The sequence below is a fragment of the Lithobates pipiens genome, unplaced genomic scaffold (assembly GCF_037356315.1).
Source record: "Lithobates pipiens isolate NorthernLeopardFrog02 unplaced genomic scaffold, aLitPip1_a1.2 Scaffold_8, whole genome shotgun sequence".
Lineage (NCBI taxonomy): Eukaryota > Metazoa > Chordata > Amphibia > Anura > Ranidae > Lithobates > Lithobates pipiens.
Window position 1 is genome coordinate 247,976,128 of NW_027507903.1, and position 15,153 is coordinate 247,991,280.

At 46.0% G+C, this 15,153-nt stretch overlaps 1 protein-coding gene across 1 annotated transcript in view; it reads right to left on the reverse strand.

Annotated features, from left to right (window-relative positions):
* Positions 1 to 7,360: 7,360 nt before the first annotated feature.
* Positions 7,361 to 15,153, reverse strand: part of IRAK3 (interleukin 1 receptor associated kinase 3) — a 40,088-nt gene continuing 32,295 nt past the window's right edge. Inside the window, exons 8-10 of the mRNA XM_077469676.1 lie at positions 12,902 to 12,967; positions 8,682 to 8,846; positions 7,361 to 8,590 (exon numbers count right to left, since the gene is read on the reverse strand). Coding sequence (XP_077325802.1) covers positions 8,186 to 8,590; positions 8,682 to 8,846; positions 12,902 to 12,967 — 636 coding nt within the window. The 3' untranslated portion in view covers positions 7,361 to 8,185. The remainder of the gene's footprint in view (positions 8,591 to 8,681; positions 8,847 to 12,901; positions 12,968 to 15,153) is intronic.

Sequence of the window (15,153 nt, forward strand, 5' to 3'; positions counted from 1 at the left end):
ACCAGATGATCGTTTGCCCGATTTTCTTATAGTGTGTACCCACCTTAATTAATGAAAAATAATATAATTGTACTCACAATGAAATAACTTGATCAGGGCAAATTACCAAAGTTTGATATCCACAAGAGCACCAAGACATGCCACCAGTTGCAAGACAATCTCTCATAGCACAGTCGGCAATAAGAGAGTGTTAGGCAGAATGGTAAAGCTGATGGGATCACGGGGAAAACTGAAATGGAACAGAATGCAAAATTATCCCATTGTCACGTACCTGGTGGACGAGCCTGGAGTGCAGGGAGCGGCCCCTCGTAGCCCCTGGCTCAAGAACCCCTGGAGGTGGTAACAGAGATTCGAAAGTTCAGGGGGCACAAGTGCCTGGCAGGTGTTGGTAGGTCCGGACGACAACAGCAACACGGATGGCAGTCGACAGGAGACAGCAGGAGCAGACTGATGGACTGGCAAGATGGTAGTTGTCAGTGGAGACAGCGGACACTGGCAGGTCAAGACAGGAACAGCAGGCACAAGCAGATCTGAACGGATCAGTAGGTAGCAGAGTAGTCAGGTACAGGCAGGGTCGGCAGCAGGCGGGCAACACAGTACAAGGGCAGAGGCAGAGACGTGGTCAGGCAGGCAGGTAGTCGGTGGCAGGCAGCAGGCAAACGTGGTCAAGAACAAGCCGGGTCACAGGAATCAACTAGCAGGTAACAGGTAAACAGAATCTCGGAACACGCTGTAGACTGGACAGCGAGGGGAGAGTGGAAACCGAGTCCTTAAGAAGCCTTTAGGGCGCCAAACCGGTCGCACGACGGGTCTGCGTGCCCCCGTAGGAGGTCGTGCGCCCGTTCGTGACCCCGCGCTCGTTTGCCACGTCGCGCACCCGCGTGCGCCCGGTCGTACCGGAACGTAACCGTGTGCGTCCGTTCGCGTTGGCCCGCGCTAAAGGGGAACGACGGGTTCTCAACGTGGGACCTCTGTGAGTAGATCTCCTAGGAGCGATCGGGGTGCCAGGACGGTCGTGACATTGCCCCCCCCCCAAGGGGCAGCCTCCGGATGCCCAGTTGTGCCATCCTACCCGGGTGGGATCTCTTGAAAGCAGAAATTAGTCTCTTCGCGTGGATATTGGATTCTGGTTCCCAAGAGTTCTCTTCGGGCCCGTACCCTTTCCATTTAACCAGGAATTGGACCTGGTTCCGCCTCTTCCTGCAATCAAGTATGGATTCCACCTCGAATTCGATTTCCCCATCGACCATCACAGGCTCTGGAGGATTGGTAACTCGATCGGGAAAAGAATCTGGAACTGCAGGCTTAAGTAGCGATGCGTGGAAAACAGGGTGAATCCGAAAAGATTCCGGAAGCTTTAGTTCGAATGCCACACTATTCAGCTTTCTTACGATTGGGAAGGGGCCCACAAATTTCGGTCCCAATTTCTTGGATGGGCAGGATAGTTTGAGGTTCAGGGTGGACAGCCAGGCCAGATCCCCGACCTTGAGGTCCAGTTCCCCCCTTCTCTTCTTATCGAATACCTCTTTATTATATTCTTGCGACTTGGTCAAGGTTTCTTGCAAAAGTTTGTTATTTGTCTCGAAGAAGTTGAGATTCTCCTGCACCGCTGGAACTGGGCACTCGGGGAGGTCGCCAGACAGAAACAGTGGGTGAAAGCCAAAATTCGCAAAAAATGGAGATTGCTTGGTGGCAGAGTGCATTGAATTATTGTAGGCGAATTCGGCCAAAGGAAGAAGCGGAGCCCAGTCGTCTTGGGAGAACGACGAGAAGCAGCGTAGATACTGCTCCAACGTCTGGTTCGTCCTCTCGGTCTGGCCGTTGGTCTGGGGGTGATATGCGGAAGACAAGCGGAGGTCAATTTTCAGCGCACCGCAGAGTGCTCTCCAGAATCTTGAAGTGAATTGCACCCCCCTGTCGGAGGTGATATTAGCGGGGACGCCATGGAGTCTCACGATCTCTCTGATGAAGGTCTTGGCTGTCTCTGTGGCTGAAGGGGTGCCCCTCATGGGTAGGAAGTGGGCCATTTTGGTAAGCCTATCCACCACGACGAAAATCGTAGTGTATTCTTCTGAAGGGGGTAACTCGACGATGAAATCCATGGAGATCATCCTCCATGGTCTGTCAGGAACGGGCAGTGGCTTCAGTAAACCCCAGGCTCTTGACTTACTGTTCTTGTTTCGGATGCAGACGATACAGGCCTCAACATATCTCCTGCAGTCATCCTTCATTCGAGGCCACCAGAACGAGTGTCGGAGTAGCTCCAAGGTCTTGCATACCCCGAAATGGCCGGCCAATAGGTGGTCGTGACAAGCGGCCAGAACCGAAGTCCGTGCTTCCTGGGGGACGAAGATCCTGCCTTCGTACCAAAGAAGGTCGTTGCTAGAAGTCAATGGGAAGCCAGGTGGAGGAGTAGTGCCCATGGAGGCCTGCTTAACCTGAGATATTAGATCCCCTTGGAGCAGGAGGAAGCTTCCCGCGGAGAGAATGGTATCTGAAGACGGGGAGCTTTCTGGTTGGCTGAACATGCGCGACAAGGCGTCGGGCTTGACGTTCTTGGATCCTGGACGGTAGGTAATATGTAGCGAGAACCTGGAGAAGAAGAGCGCCCATCTGGCCTGACGCGGTTTCAACCTTTTTGCTGATTTGAGGTATTCTAGGTTCTTATGGTCTGTATAAACCAGGATCGGGTGGGTGGCGCCCTCAAGAAGGTAGCGCCATTCCTCAAGTGCTGCCTTTATCGCCAACAGCTCACGATCACCGACATCGTAATTCTTCTCTGCGTCGGACAATTTACGGGAGAAAAAGGCGACCGGGTGTAGCAGAGACTTAGGCCCTTGTCTCTGGGAGAGCACCGCCCCTACCGCTATTTCAGAAGCGTCCACTTCCAGGATGTATGGTAGCGCGGAGTCAGGATGCTTTAGGACTGACGCCGAAACAAACTGGTCCTTCAGAGTCTTGAAAGCCTCCTGCGCTTCGGGGGTCCAACGGAACTTCTGACCCTGTTTGGTCAAACCGGTGATAGGGGAGATGATCGAAGAGAATCCTCTGATAAACTTACGATAAAAATTGGCGAACCCCACGAACCGCTGAACTCCCTTCTTATCGGATGGGGCAGGCCAGTCTTGAATAGCAGAGACCTTCTGGGGATCCATCTCCACCCCCTTTATGGAAATAACCAGACCCAGGAACTGGATGCTCTGTCTTTCGAAGATACATTTTTCAGGCTTGGCGTACAGGCCATGAAGTCGGAGACGAGCCAGGACATTCTTGACGTGTTCTCGGTGGTCGGCTAGAGTGGAGGAAAAGATTAGAATGTCATCAAGGTAGATTATTACGAATAAATCAAGGTAGTCTCTAAAAATGTCATTGACAAAGTGTTGGAATGTGGCTGGGGCATTACACAATCCAAACGGCATTACAAGGTATTCGAAGTGCCCGAAGCGGGTACGGAAGGCAGTTTTCCACTCGTCACCCCTCCGGATGCGGACAAGATTATAGGCACCCCGGAGGTCCAGCTTGGAGAAGACTTTAGCAGAACCAAGTCTCTGAAAAAGTTCAGGTACCAGTGGCAGGGGGTAGCGATTCTTTATAGTAATTTTATTCAATGCCCGGTAGTCCACACACGGGCGAAGGGAATGGTCCTTCTTCTCGACAAAGAAGATTCCTGCGCCTGCCGGGGAGGTGGAAGGTCGGATGAATCCCTTCTCTAGGTTGTCATCTAAGTAGGACCTCAGGGTACCCAGCTCGGACTCAGATAGGGGGAAGATTCTTCCGAAGGGAATCTCTGCCCCGGGTAGTAATTCAATCGGGCAATCGTATGGCCTGTGGGGTGGTAGAGTTTCAGCCCCTTTTTTGCTAAATACATCCAGGAAATCGTGGTAGTCCTTGGGTACAGCTTGTCGGGTCTCAGAGTCTGTTTCCAAACAGAGGAGGGCAGAAGAGTCTCCATCATCAACAGGGCAGCAATGTTGACGGCAATAGTCCGAAGTAAACTCAATCTTTCCAGTGGCCCAATTGATGTTTGGATTGTGCGCTCTCAACCAAGGCATGCCTAGGATGATGGGAAACAGTGGTGACTTAATAACATCTAGGCATAGGAATTCCTGGTGGGTCCCGGCAATGATAGCAGATAAAGGGGTGGTCTTCTGGGTCACTGGTCCGGATTCAAGGGTAGAACCATCGGCCAAAAATACTGAAAGTCCCTTCTCTCTGGGCCGAAGGGGGATCTTGTTCCTTAGAGCGAAGGTCGTATCCACAAAGCCACTACACGCCCCAGAATCAATAACTGCGTGAGTCCGGACAGTCCTTTCTGGAAGCTGTAAAAGAACAGGGACAGCCAGGTGAGTAGTGTTGTTAGGTAGCACAGGCAAAGGAACAGATGGAATGAAAAGGCACTTACGCATCTTTGCTGGGCAAGTGCGAACAAAATGTCCTGAACCTCCGCAGTAAAGGCAGAGGTTCCCAACCCGACGTCGTTGCCGCTCTTCTGGTGTCAGAGAGGGACGGAGTAGGCCCAGCTGCATGGGTTCCGGCTGATCCGGTGTAGCTGTGGTAGGGGCAGGTGGAGCCGTATGACTTGAGCTGGGTACACGTGGCAACATCCAGATGGGGCGTGTGGCTGTGGAAGAGCGCTCCTGGCGACGCTCCCTTAGACGTCTGTCGATCTGGACCGAAATGTCTATGAGAGCCTCCAGGGTCTCTGGGATGCCTATGCGTGCCAATTCATCCTTCAGCGGTTCGGATAGGCCCAAACGGAACTGGTACCGGAGGGCAGCATCGTTCCATTCTGTGTCGGAACTCCAGCGTCGGAATTCCGACACGTAATCTTCCACAGGCCTGCGACCTTGTTGTAGGGCGTGTAGGGCAGCCTCTGCAGTCGCAGCAAGTTGAGGATCTTCGTAAAGTCTTGACATTGCCAGGAAAAAGGTGTCCAGAGTATCTAAAGATGGATCCTTTCGCTCCAAAAGGCGGTGTGCCCAGGCCTGTGGTTCGTCCGTCAATAGGGAAATGACGAACCCCACCTTGGTCGCCTCGAGAGTGAAGGTTCTTGGTTGCAAGGCGAAAAAGAGCTCGCAAGAGTTGCGGAAGGCTCTAAATTTGTTCCGGTTGCCCGAAAACCGTTCCGGGGTAGGGACCCTGGGCTCGGGTGGCATCATCACCACTGATGGTGGGGCATGGAGCCAAGAAGCAGCCGGCGGGGTCGCGGACAGGGCTTGAACCTGTTCCTCCAGTCGGCCATAACCTTCCTGCAGACTCTTCACCGCCTGGGTCAGGCCGGCAAGATGGCGGCAGAGCTCGTCCATAGGGGAGGCTCCCTGCGTAGGCTCGGACATGGCTGTCCAGTACTGTCACGTACCTGGTGGACGAGCCTGGAGTGCAGGGAGCGGCCCCTCGTAGCCCCTGGCTCAAGAACCCCTGGAGGTGGTAACAGAGATTCGAAAGTTCAGGGGGCACAAGTGCCTGGCAGGTGTTGGTAGGTCCGGACGACAACAGCAACACGGATGGCAGTCGGCAGGAGACAGCAGGAGCAGACTGATGGACTGGCAAGATGGTAGTTGTCAGTGGAGACAGCGGACACTGGCAGGTCAAGACAGGAACAGCAGGCACAAGCAGATCTGAACGGATCAGTAGGTAGCAGAGTAGTCAGGTACAGGCAGGGTCGGCAGCAGGCGGGCAACACAGTACAAGGGCAGAGGCAGAGACGTGGTCAGGCAGGTAGGTAGTCGGTGGCAGGCAGCAGGCAAACGTGGTCAAGAACAAGCCGGGTCACAGGAATCAACTAGCAGGTAACAGGTAAACAGAATCTCGGAACACGCTGTAGACTGGACAGCGAGGGGAGAGTGGAAACCGAGTCCTTAAGAAGCCTTTAGGGCGCCAAACCGGTCGCACGACGGGTCTGCGTGCCCCCGTAGGAGGTCGTGCGCCCGTTCGTGACCCCGCGCTCGTTTGCCACGTCGCGCACCCGCGTGCGCCCGGTCGTACCGGAACGTAACCGTGTGCGTCCGTTCGCGTTGGCCCGCGCTAAAGGGGAACGACGGGTTCTCAACGTGGGACCTCTGTGAGTAGATCTCCTAGGAGCGATCGGGGTGCCAGGACGGTCGTGACACCCATGCTGGTGTGGAAAGGTGGGCCAACGCTATGTACTAAATGACTGTTGTACCTCCATTAAGCACTCACATGGCATGGCCCCTGTAACAGAGAAGAAATGTATCTACACAACTGAACGGCTCAGTGGATTGACTCGCCTCACCCCCCCCCCCCCCCTTAATGTTTGCTCTGTTCAAACAGTGCATTAAAGAGGGTCTTCAGCCCCCCCTCCCCCCCCCAAAAAAATAAAAGTCAGCAGCTATGAATACTGTAGCTGCTGAGTTTTAAAAAAGGGATACTTTCCTGTCCAGGAATCCAGTGCCATCCTCATCCAGGCTGGTTTTCCCTAAGTCTTTGGGTCCACGGGGCTGCCATGTTTACTCTGGGATGCAGGCTGTGACTCCTTATGGCTTCACAAGTGTCTTCCCACTGTGCATGCATGAATGGTGCCACAGCCTCCTGGGAGGTGTGATGTGTCCCAGAAGGCTGAAGGCAAAAGGGGGATAGCTAGGCGATTTGAGCGGAATTTGGAGTGTCTACCTATCAAAACTAGGGCCCGCACTTAAAAAAAAAAAAGGGGGCCAAAAGTAGGAGAGGAGAGGGAGGAGGAGGCAGAAAAACGTAACTTTCCCTTTTGCATAAAGTTCCGCTTTGAAGAGTTTTAGTCAGAGAGAGAAAGAGTCTGAAAGAAAACTGCATCTGCAGCTGTGCAGTATTTTTGGATAAACCCATAATACCCATAATGCTATATGAATTTAGATTTTGACTTCAAAGGCAGGAGAGATGCAGGGAGCATTCTTAAAGATGCCCTTACTGTTTTACTTTTTGTAATATCGAAGTGATGTTATGTTGGGGTCCTGCACCTTCCTGCCTGAGCACCTCCGGAACATACAGAATCCTTTTCCAGTTTTCTTCTGGCAACATTCAGGCCTGAAATGAAGGAGGGTGTTGGACCCTAGTTGTAGATTATGAACCCTGAGAAAGTATAGGGTATTCTTTTACTATCTATCTATCTAACTACTATAATTTATATTTGGGCAGTAGTTGAATGGGGGAGCCCAAAAATCATTCTTGCACAGGGGACAAGATATCCGCCATTGTTATTCTCTACACACTTTACCATATTGAAAAACTTTAATGTTGGCTGTGTCAAATATAATAAGATGGGCGAAGTGGTAAGGTAAAATAAAAAAACTGTTTTTTTTTATGTACTTCTTGGGGTGCTTCCAAACGAATTGCCTTTGAATTTAAGCCTCAAATGTAAACTAAATATGCTTTAAAAAATGTTTTTATTAACTTACATAAATAACAAAGATACTTTTAAATAATTTATACACAAGAGAATTGTTTTTAAGGAAATTACAGATTAAATAGCAGTGTTTGCTGGCATGTGGGATTTGATCTGTGAATAACATGAAGTAATACATAATACCACTCTTCTGGTAAAAACTCAATCCCATTTCCCAGATAAATTCACAACCCACCCAAGTTTCATACTTCTATACCAAGACTCCAATCTCCCTTTTTTCTTGTACCCCCAAAGCTCCAAAATGACATATTTCCAAAATCCTCTACAGTCTAACTTCCCTACACTGGACAAAAGAACATAGAGCTGTTTTCACAATAATGCAATAATAATAATAATAATAATGCAATAATGCCAGAATAAATAATTCTATTGAAATGATATAAATTTGTCTATGAAATAATAATAATAATAATGCAATAATGCCAGAATAAATAATTCTATTGAAATGATATACATTTGTCTATGAAATAATAATAATAATAATGCAATAATGCCAGAATAAATAATTCTATTGAAATGATATACATTTGTCTATGAAATAATAATAATAATAATGCAATAATGCCAGAATAAATAATTCTATTGAAATGATATACATTTGTCTATGAAATCACAGAAAGAAACTAGCAAGTAAAATCACATTCTCTACAGTAAAAGTAAATAATTCACATTGCTCTGTTACTTTGAACATACCTTGACATCTGTATTACAGATACTGAATACATCATACTACTGTATTGTGTTGTTCATTTTGTTTCTAATTGAATATTACTCAACATTCCTTTTTTAATGGCTGAAACCATTTGCTACACACTCTTCACAGAAGGTTCCACTGTATGGCTCAAATGAGCAGCTGCACTCCACTGGTCTGCTTGTATAAACTGTACCTGGTGTATGCAGAAAAACATCATGTAATTCATATTTGCTTTGCATTAACAAAGAACTACATTTTTCCGCAGGCCTATCCTTTTTGGTGTTGCCTAAAAATGACTCCTCTGATTGGCCACATTCTTTTCCCTTATTTTTTTCACATATATTATGGGTATCCTCCATGGTTTCATCTGTCTCCACAGGAACCTTGAATTGGCTCTCATGTCCAGGCCATATGGAAGGCGGAATGGACATCGGTAACTTTGGGTGGTCCTCGCGGGGCTTTTCAGAAGTTGTACAGTTTTCCATTCTTTTCAAAACCTAAATGAATATTAAAAATTAATCAAAAAGAATTCTAAGAAAATAATAACCATCAGCTCATAAGAAAGGGACAGAAAGGTAACCTCCTAACCTCATTCATTGTGGGCCTTCGTCTGGCACGTACTTCTGTACTATCAATGGATACACCAAGAAGATTTTTCATTATGCAGGAAGGCCACTTGCTTGTCTTCAAATCCTTAAAATGGACTAGATACTCAATTCCATTTTTTTCCATTTGCTCCCAAAAAAGTTCCCTCTGTTAAATAAAAAACAAGTTTCATTAACGAGAGGTGCTCAGGGAAGCACAATTATAAGCGTACTGGATATTCTCTTTCTATCAAACACCTCTGATGTACTGCTTCAAGCAAGAATAACATGAAAGGTTACAAAGAAAAAAGTCTTTGGTAGGTTAGAACGCAAGCTATTTTAATCTCTTACTAGTGAAAGATTTAACCTTTTGCTTGAAGTCACTCAATTAAAACTGAACTCCAGGGAGAAATAAAATAATCTATTTAATACACCATTAAATGATATTTAAATCCATGTAGGTACCTGAATTTGACTTGGATGGGAGAGGGAGGTGTAACACTATGAGCAAATTAATTGATTAAATGCTTGCGCTAACAAGGAACATGCAGATAGGAGGACAAGGCAGAGTGACCAAAATTACAGTGCCTTGCGAAAGTATTCGGCCCCCTTGAACTTTTCAACCTTTTGCCACATTTCAGGCTTCAAACATAAAGATATAAAAATTTTATTTTTTGTGAAGAATCACCAACAAGTGGGTAACAATTGTGAAGTGGAATGAAATCTATTGGATAATTTAAACTTTTTTAGCAAATAAAAAACTGAAAAGTGGTGCGTGCAAAATTATTCGGCCCCTTTACTTTCAGTGCAGCAAATTCACTCCAGAAGTTCAGCGAGGATCTCTGAATGATCCAATGTTGTCCTAAATTACTGATGGTGATAAATAGAATCCACCTGTGTGTAATCAAGTCTCTGTATAAATGCACCTGCTCTGTGATAGTCTCAGGGTTCTGTTGAAAGCGCAGAGAGCATCATGAAGACCAAGGAACACACCAGGCAGGTCCGTAATACTGTTGTGGAGAAGTTTAAAGCCGGATTTGGATACAAAAAGATTTCCCAAGCTTTAAACATCCCAAGGAGCACTGTGCAAGCGATCATTTTGAAATGGAAGGAGTATCAGACCACTGCAAATCTACCAAGACCTGGCCGTCCCTCTAAATTTTCAGCTCAGACAAGGAGAAGACTGATCAGAGATGCAGCCAAGAGGCCCATGATCACTCTGGATGAACTGCAGAGAACTACAGCTGAGGTGGGAGAGTCTGTCCATAGGAGTAAATCAACACTGCACAAATCTGCCCTTTATGGAAGAGTGGCAAGAAGAAAGCCATTTCTCAAAGATATCCATAAAAAGTCTCGTCTAAAGTTTGCCACAAGCCACCTGGGAGACACACCAAACATGTGGAAGAATGTGCTCTGGTCAGATGAAACCAAAATCCAACTTTTTACCCACAATGCAAAACGATATGTTTGGCGTAAAAGCAACACAGCTCATCACCCTCAACACACCATCCCCACTGTCAAACATGGTGGTGGCAGCATCATGGTTTGGGCCTGCTTTTCTTCAGCAGGGATAGGGAAGATGGTTAAAATTGAGGGGAAGATGGATGCAGCCAAATACAGGACCATTCTGGATGAAAACCTGTTGGAGTCTGCAAAAGACCTGAAACTGGGACGGAGATTTAACTTCCAACAAGACAATGATCCCAAACATACAGCAAAATCTACAAAGGAATGGTTCACAAATAAACGTATCCAGGTGTTAGAATGGCCAAGTCAAAGTCCAGACCTGAATCCAATCGTGAATCTGTGGAAAGAGCTGAAAACTGCTGTTCACAACCTCTCTCCATCCAACCTCACTGAGCTCGAGCTGTTTTGCAAGGAAGAATGGGCAAGAATTTCAGTCTCTCGATGTGCAAAACTGATAGAGACATACCCCAAGCGACTTGCAGCTGTAATCGCAGCAAAAGGTGGCTCTACAAAGTATTAACGCAAGGGGGCCGAATAATTTTGCAAGCCCCACTTTTCATTTTTTTATTAGTTAAAAAAGTTTCAAAAATCCAATAGATTTCGTTCCACTTCACAATTGTGTCCCACTTGTTGGTGATTCTTCACAATAAATAAAAATGTTATATCTTTATGTTTGAAGCCTGAAATGTGGCAAAAGGTTGAAAAGTTCAAGGGGGCCGAATACTTTCGCAAGGCACTGTAGCTCAGTCTGCTTCTTCTTTGATTGTACAGTCATAGGTTAGGGGGAGGAGCCTGTACGTTTTACAGTACTTTGCTTTTCCCTGTTTTGTTGCTGGGCAGTTTTATGGAAAAGCTGTGGAACTATACTTCATCTGAGCACCACAAACCAAAAATGCTATTTAATACATATTTTTATTCAAAGAAAAGCAAGCAAGAGAGGGCGTGCTTAGCTGAGAAGCCCCTCCTCAGTTACTGAAGACTCCTGGGTGTATGTATGACATCATTTGCCTAAGCATGGAAACTAGGAAGTAACTGAAGAAATGTAAAAACAAAGCTTAAAACAAGTAAATATGATATACTTTCCTATCCATCTACTAATGTAAAATGTAAAAGCAGCATAAAGATTAAAAATAGTCAATGTTGATTGAGAGAGTGAAGTTCCACTTTAAAAAGGGGACGTACGGGTTTACAAAAAAAAGAAACACATCGTCATCTAGATAGCTGTCCCCTGCCGGCTCTATACCGAGAATTGAGTGATCAGACCACTGATAACTCAGTTTTCCGGTCTTCACTGAACAGAGAGCCAGTGGTGACTGTCAATCGCACTGCTCTGCCAGTCCTGCATTTACCGGTGAATGGTAGCGGCTGGCTCAGGCTTTCAGTGGCACGCTGAGAGACAGAGCCAGCTGCTGGTCAGGCATCTGGGCAGATCCCAACATTATTGCCAGGATCCCTGCAGAAAGTGCACTGGCTATGTGATGTCAGCTGATCCCACTGTCTACTGAACCTGGGTCATAGGAGTGCAGAACTAAGTGCACTCCTGTAATCCATAGGAGAAATACAGCCAAAAAAGTTTTGTCCATACCTCTTTTAAAAATGGTTTCAAAGGCTGAAGGATTTACCTTCAAGCATTCTATGCATGAAGGTAAAAAACCTTCTGTGTGCAAGCCCCCCCCCCCCCCAATCCTTACCTGAGCTTCCTCTGATCCAGCGATGTTCACGATAGCCTTGGGTGAGCCAGGACTCTCCATCATTGGCTGAGATAGCAGCGGGAGCCCATTTTCCCCCACTGTTGTCAATCACAGCCAGTGAGCCAATGAGGAGAGAGTGGGGGGTGGGGCGGAGCCATGGCTCTATGTTTCTTATAGACACATAGAGCAGGAGCAAGCACGAAGAACGAGGAGAGGTCTGTGTAAACAAACTTCTCCCCATGCTTCCTAGTGTGGCTGTCACCGATCGTCTGTTCCCTTTTATAGGGAAAGACTATCAGTGATGTCACATGCCAGGCCATGCCCCCCTACAATAAAGAAAAACACATAACGTCACACATAACCCCTAAACTGCCCCCTAGTGGTTAACTCCTTCACTGCCAGTGTCATTTACACAGGAATCAGTGCATTTAAATAGCACTGATTGCTGTAAAAATGACAATGGTCCCAAAAATGTGTAAAAAATGTCCGATGTGTCCACCATAATGTCGCAGTCACAATAAAAATTACTGATTGCCACCATTACTAGTAAAAAAATATATTAATAAAAATGCTATAAAACTATCCCCTATTTTGTAAACGCTATAACTTTTGCGCAAACCAATCAATAATCGCTAATTGCGTTTTTTTTTACCAAAAATATGTAGAAGAATACGTATCGGCCTACACTGATGAAAAAAAAATTTTTATATATTTTTTGGGGATATTTATTATAGCAAAATCTATTTTTGTTTATAGCGCAAAAAATAAAAACCGCAGAGGTGATCAAATACCACCAAAAGAAAGCACTATTTGTGGGAATAAAAGGATGTCAATTTTGTTTGGGATTTGGGAGCCACGTCGCACGATCGCGCAATTGTCAGTTAAAGCGACGCAGTGCCAAATCGCAAAAAGGGGCCTGGTCCTTTGGCTGCAAATTGGTAAGGGGCTTAAGTGGTTAATACCACTTTAATTACACATGATTTTGCAACTGTAATGTATGTACCCGTTTCTATATGTAATTTCCCAATACAATTTGTATATTTTTTTGTTTTATGAAAATACTTACAAGGAAAGTAGTCTTGGATCCATTTACCACCACAGCTTGATATCCACTCAAAACTTCCATTATGATCTAATATGAGGAATATAAAATCATACTTAAAAAAAGTAATGGCATATTAATTAAAGAAGCTGTACACTTTGTACAATAGAATAGCATATGGATTCACATCTCTTTTGTGTAGTAGTAGGATTGCAGATTATTTTGTTCATTTATGAAAAAAACAAAACCCATTGCTGAAGAATCTCTGACCTTGGCACCTCCTGGATCATTGATTGATCGTATCAACTATACAACAATGGAGCAGCAGCTCCAGGATGAATACCACTGCGACAGATGAGAGTAGGTTGCCCTTCTGGAAGCTCATATTCGAGATCTGGAGGAGCAAGTTGCAACACTGGCAGAATTGACAACCTTGAAAGGGGTCCTACTCACTGAGCAGGTGGTTAGTATAGTTTATGTGGAGGATGGTGGGTAAATCAGGATTAACAGGTCGGAATATGAGTTACTGTATTTAGAGGGGCTGGTAGGGACTCACAGAAAAGGAAGGCCAGCCCTGGGTTTGAGCACTCAAACAGATTTGCCAAGTTGGGTGAAGAATGGGGGGGCAAGCTCAGAGGTGGCAGCCCCAGATGTCACTGCTACCCCTAACAGCCAGGAGAACAGACCATCTAGTAGGGGTTTTGAGGGTAGTGCAAGTAGGTCTAGACAGTTGATGGTAATAGATGATTCTATAATCAGAAGGACTGATAGAATAATCTGTCGCCAGGATTGCCTCAAATGAATGTCTCCTTGGTGCCAGGGCTTGGCATGTGGTGGACCGGGTTGATAAATTACTGGGAGGGGCTGAGCATGACCCAGCTGTCTTGGTCCACGTTGGAATCAATGACAGAATTTATGGAAGGTTCCAATGGTTGCAGCCTAAAGAACTAGGCTGCAAGTTGAAGGGAAGGACCTCCAAGGTGATATTCTTAGAAATATTGCCTGTGCCATGTGCAACACAGGATAGACAGGGGGAGATTAGAGAACTGAATGCATGGCTAAAGACCTGGTGTAAGAAGGAGGGATTTGGGTTTCTAGAGCACTGGGTTGTGTTTTCATTGGGGTACAACCTATATGCTAAAGATAGTTTTCACCTAAATGGAAGGGAGTCTGCAGTGCTGGGGTAGAGGTTTATGGGAAGGCTGGAGGAGTATTTAAACTAGGATTGAGGGGAAGGAAGAAGTATATTATAATGGGGCAGACAGATCAGACAGGGGTCAGCCCCTATTGGTGGGTGGAATAGGGAAAGATGGGGGGAGGGCCTATGGCAGGTGATATGAAGGTTCCCATGTTACAGAAAAACATTGGAAATTGTACTATTTGTACTAAAATAAAGCATATGCAAAATACATATGCAAAATGTGACAATGCATTAAAGTGCTTGTTCACCAATGCCAGAAGTCTGCCAAGCATAATAGGTGAGTTGGAAGTTTTGCTGCATGAAGAAAACTATGATTTAATTGGTATTGCTGAATCTTGGCTTCATTCTTCCCATGACTGGGCTATTAATATTCCTGGCTATGCTCTATTTTGGAAAGACAGGGTAAAACGGACTGGTCGTGTCTGTCTCTATGTGAGAAGTGATCTCAAAGCGAGTGTGAAAGAGGACCTAGTTGATGGAGAGTGTGATGAGGCTGAAGCATTATCAGTGGAACTGCACATAGGTGTGCATACTACAAAAGTAATCATTGGAGTTAACACCTCTCAGTGTTAAAGTGGAGGTTCACACAAAAATTGAACCTCCGCTTTTCGGAACCCTCCCCCCCCCAGTGTCACATTTGGCACCTTTCAGGGGAGAGGGGGTGTAGATACCTGTCTAAGACAGGTATTTGTATCCACTTCCGGGCATAGATTCCCACGTGAGTCTATGCCTCTTTCCATCCTGCCACGCTGTCTGCTTGGACACACACGGGTCCCAGAGACAGCAAGGACCATTCGGATTGCGCTGTGCGACTCGCGCATGCACAGTAGGGAACTGAGAAGTGAAGCCGCAAAGCTTAATTTTTTTTTTTTTTTTTTTTTTCCACAAAATTTTTATTAGGATAAAGTAAACATATACAAAAAAAAAAATACAGGCAATAGATAAGGAATCACATCTAAATGAACATGTCACATTACATCTTCAATGCTTAAATAAACAAAGAATAGTTCGGCAGCTGGTTACAGATCTAATTTCCTGATTCCCTTACCGAAGATGGCGTCAGCAGCATCCGAGG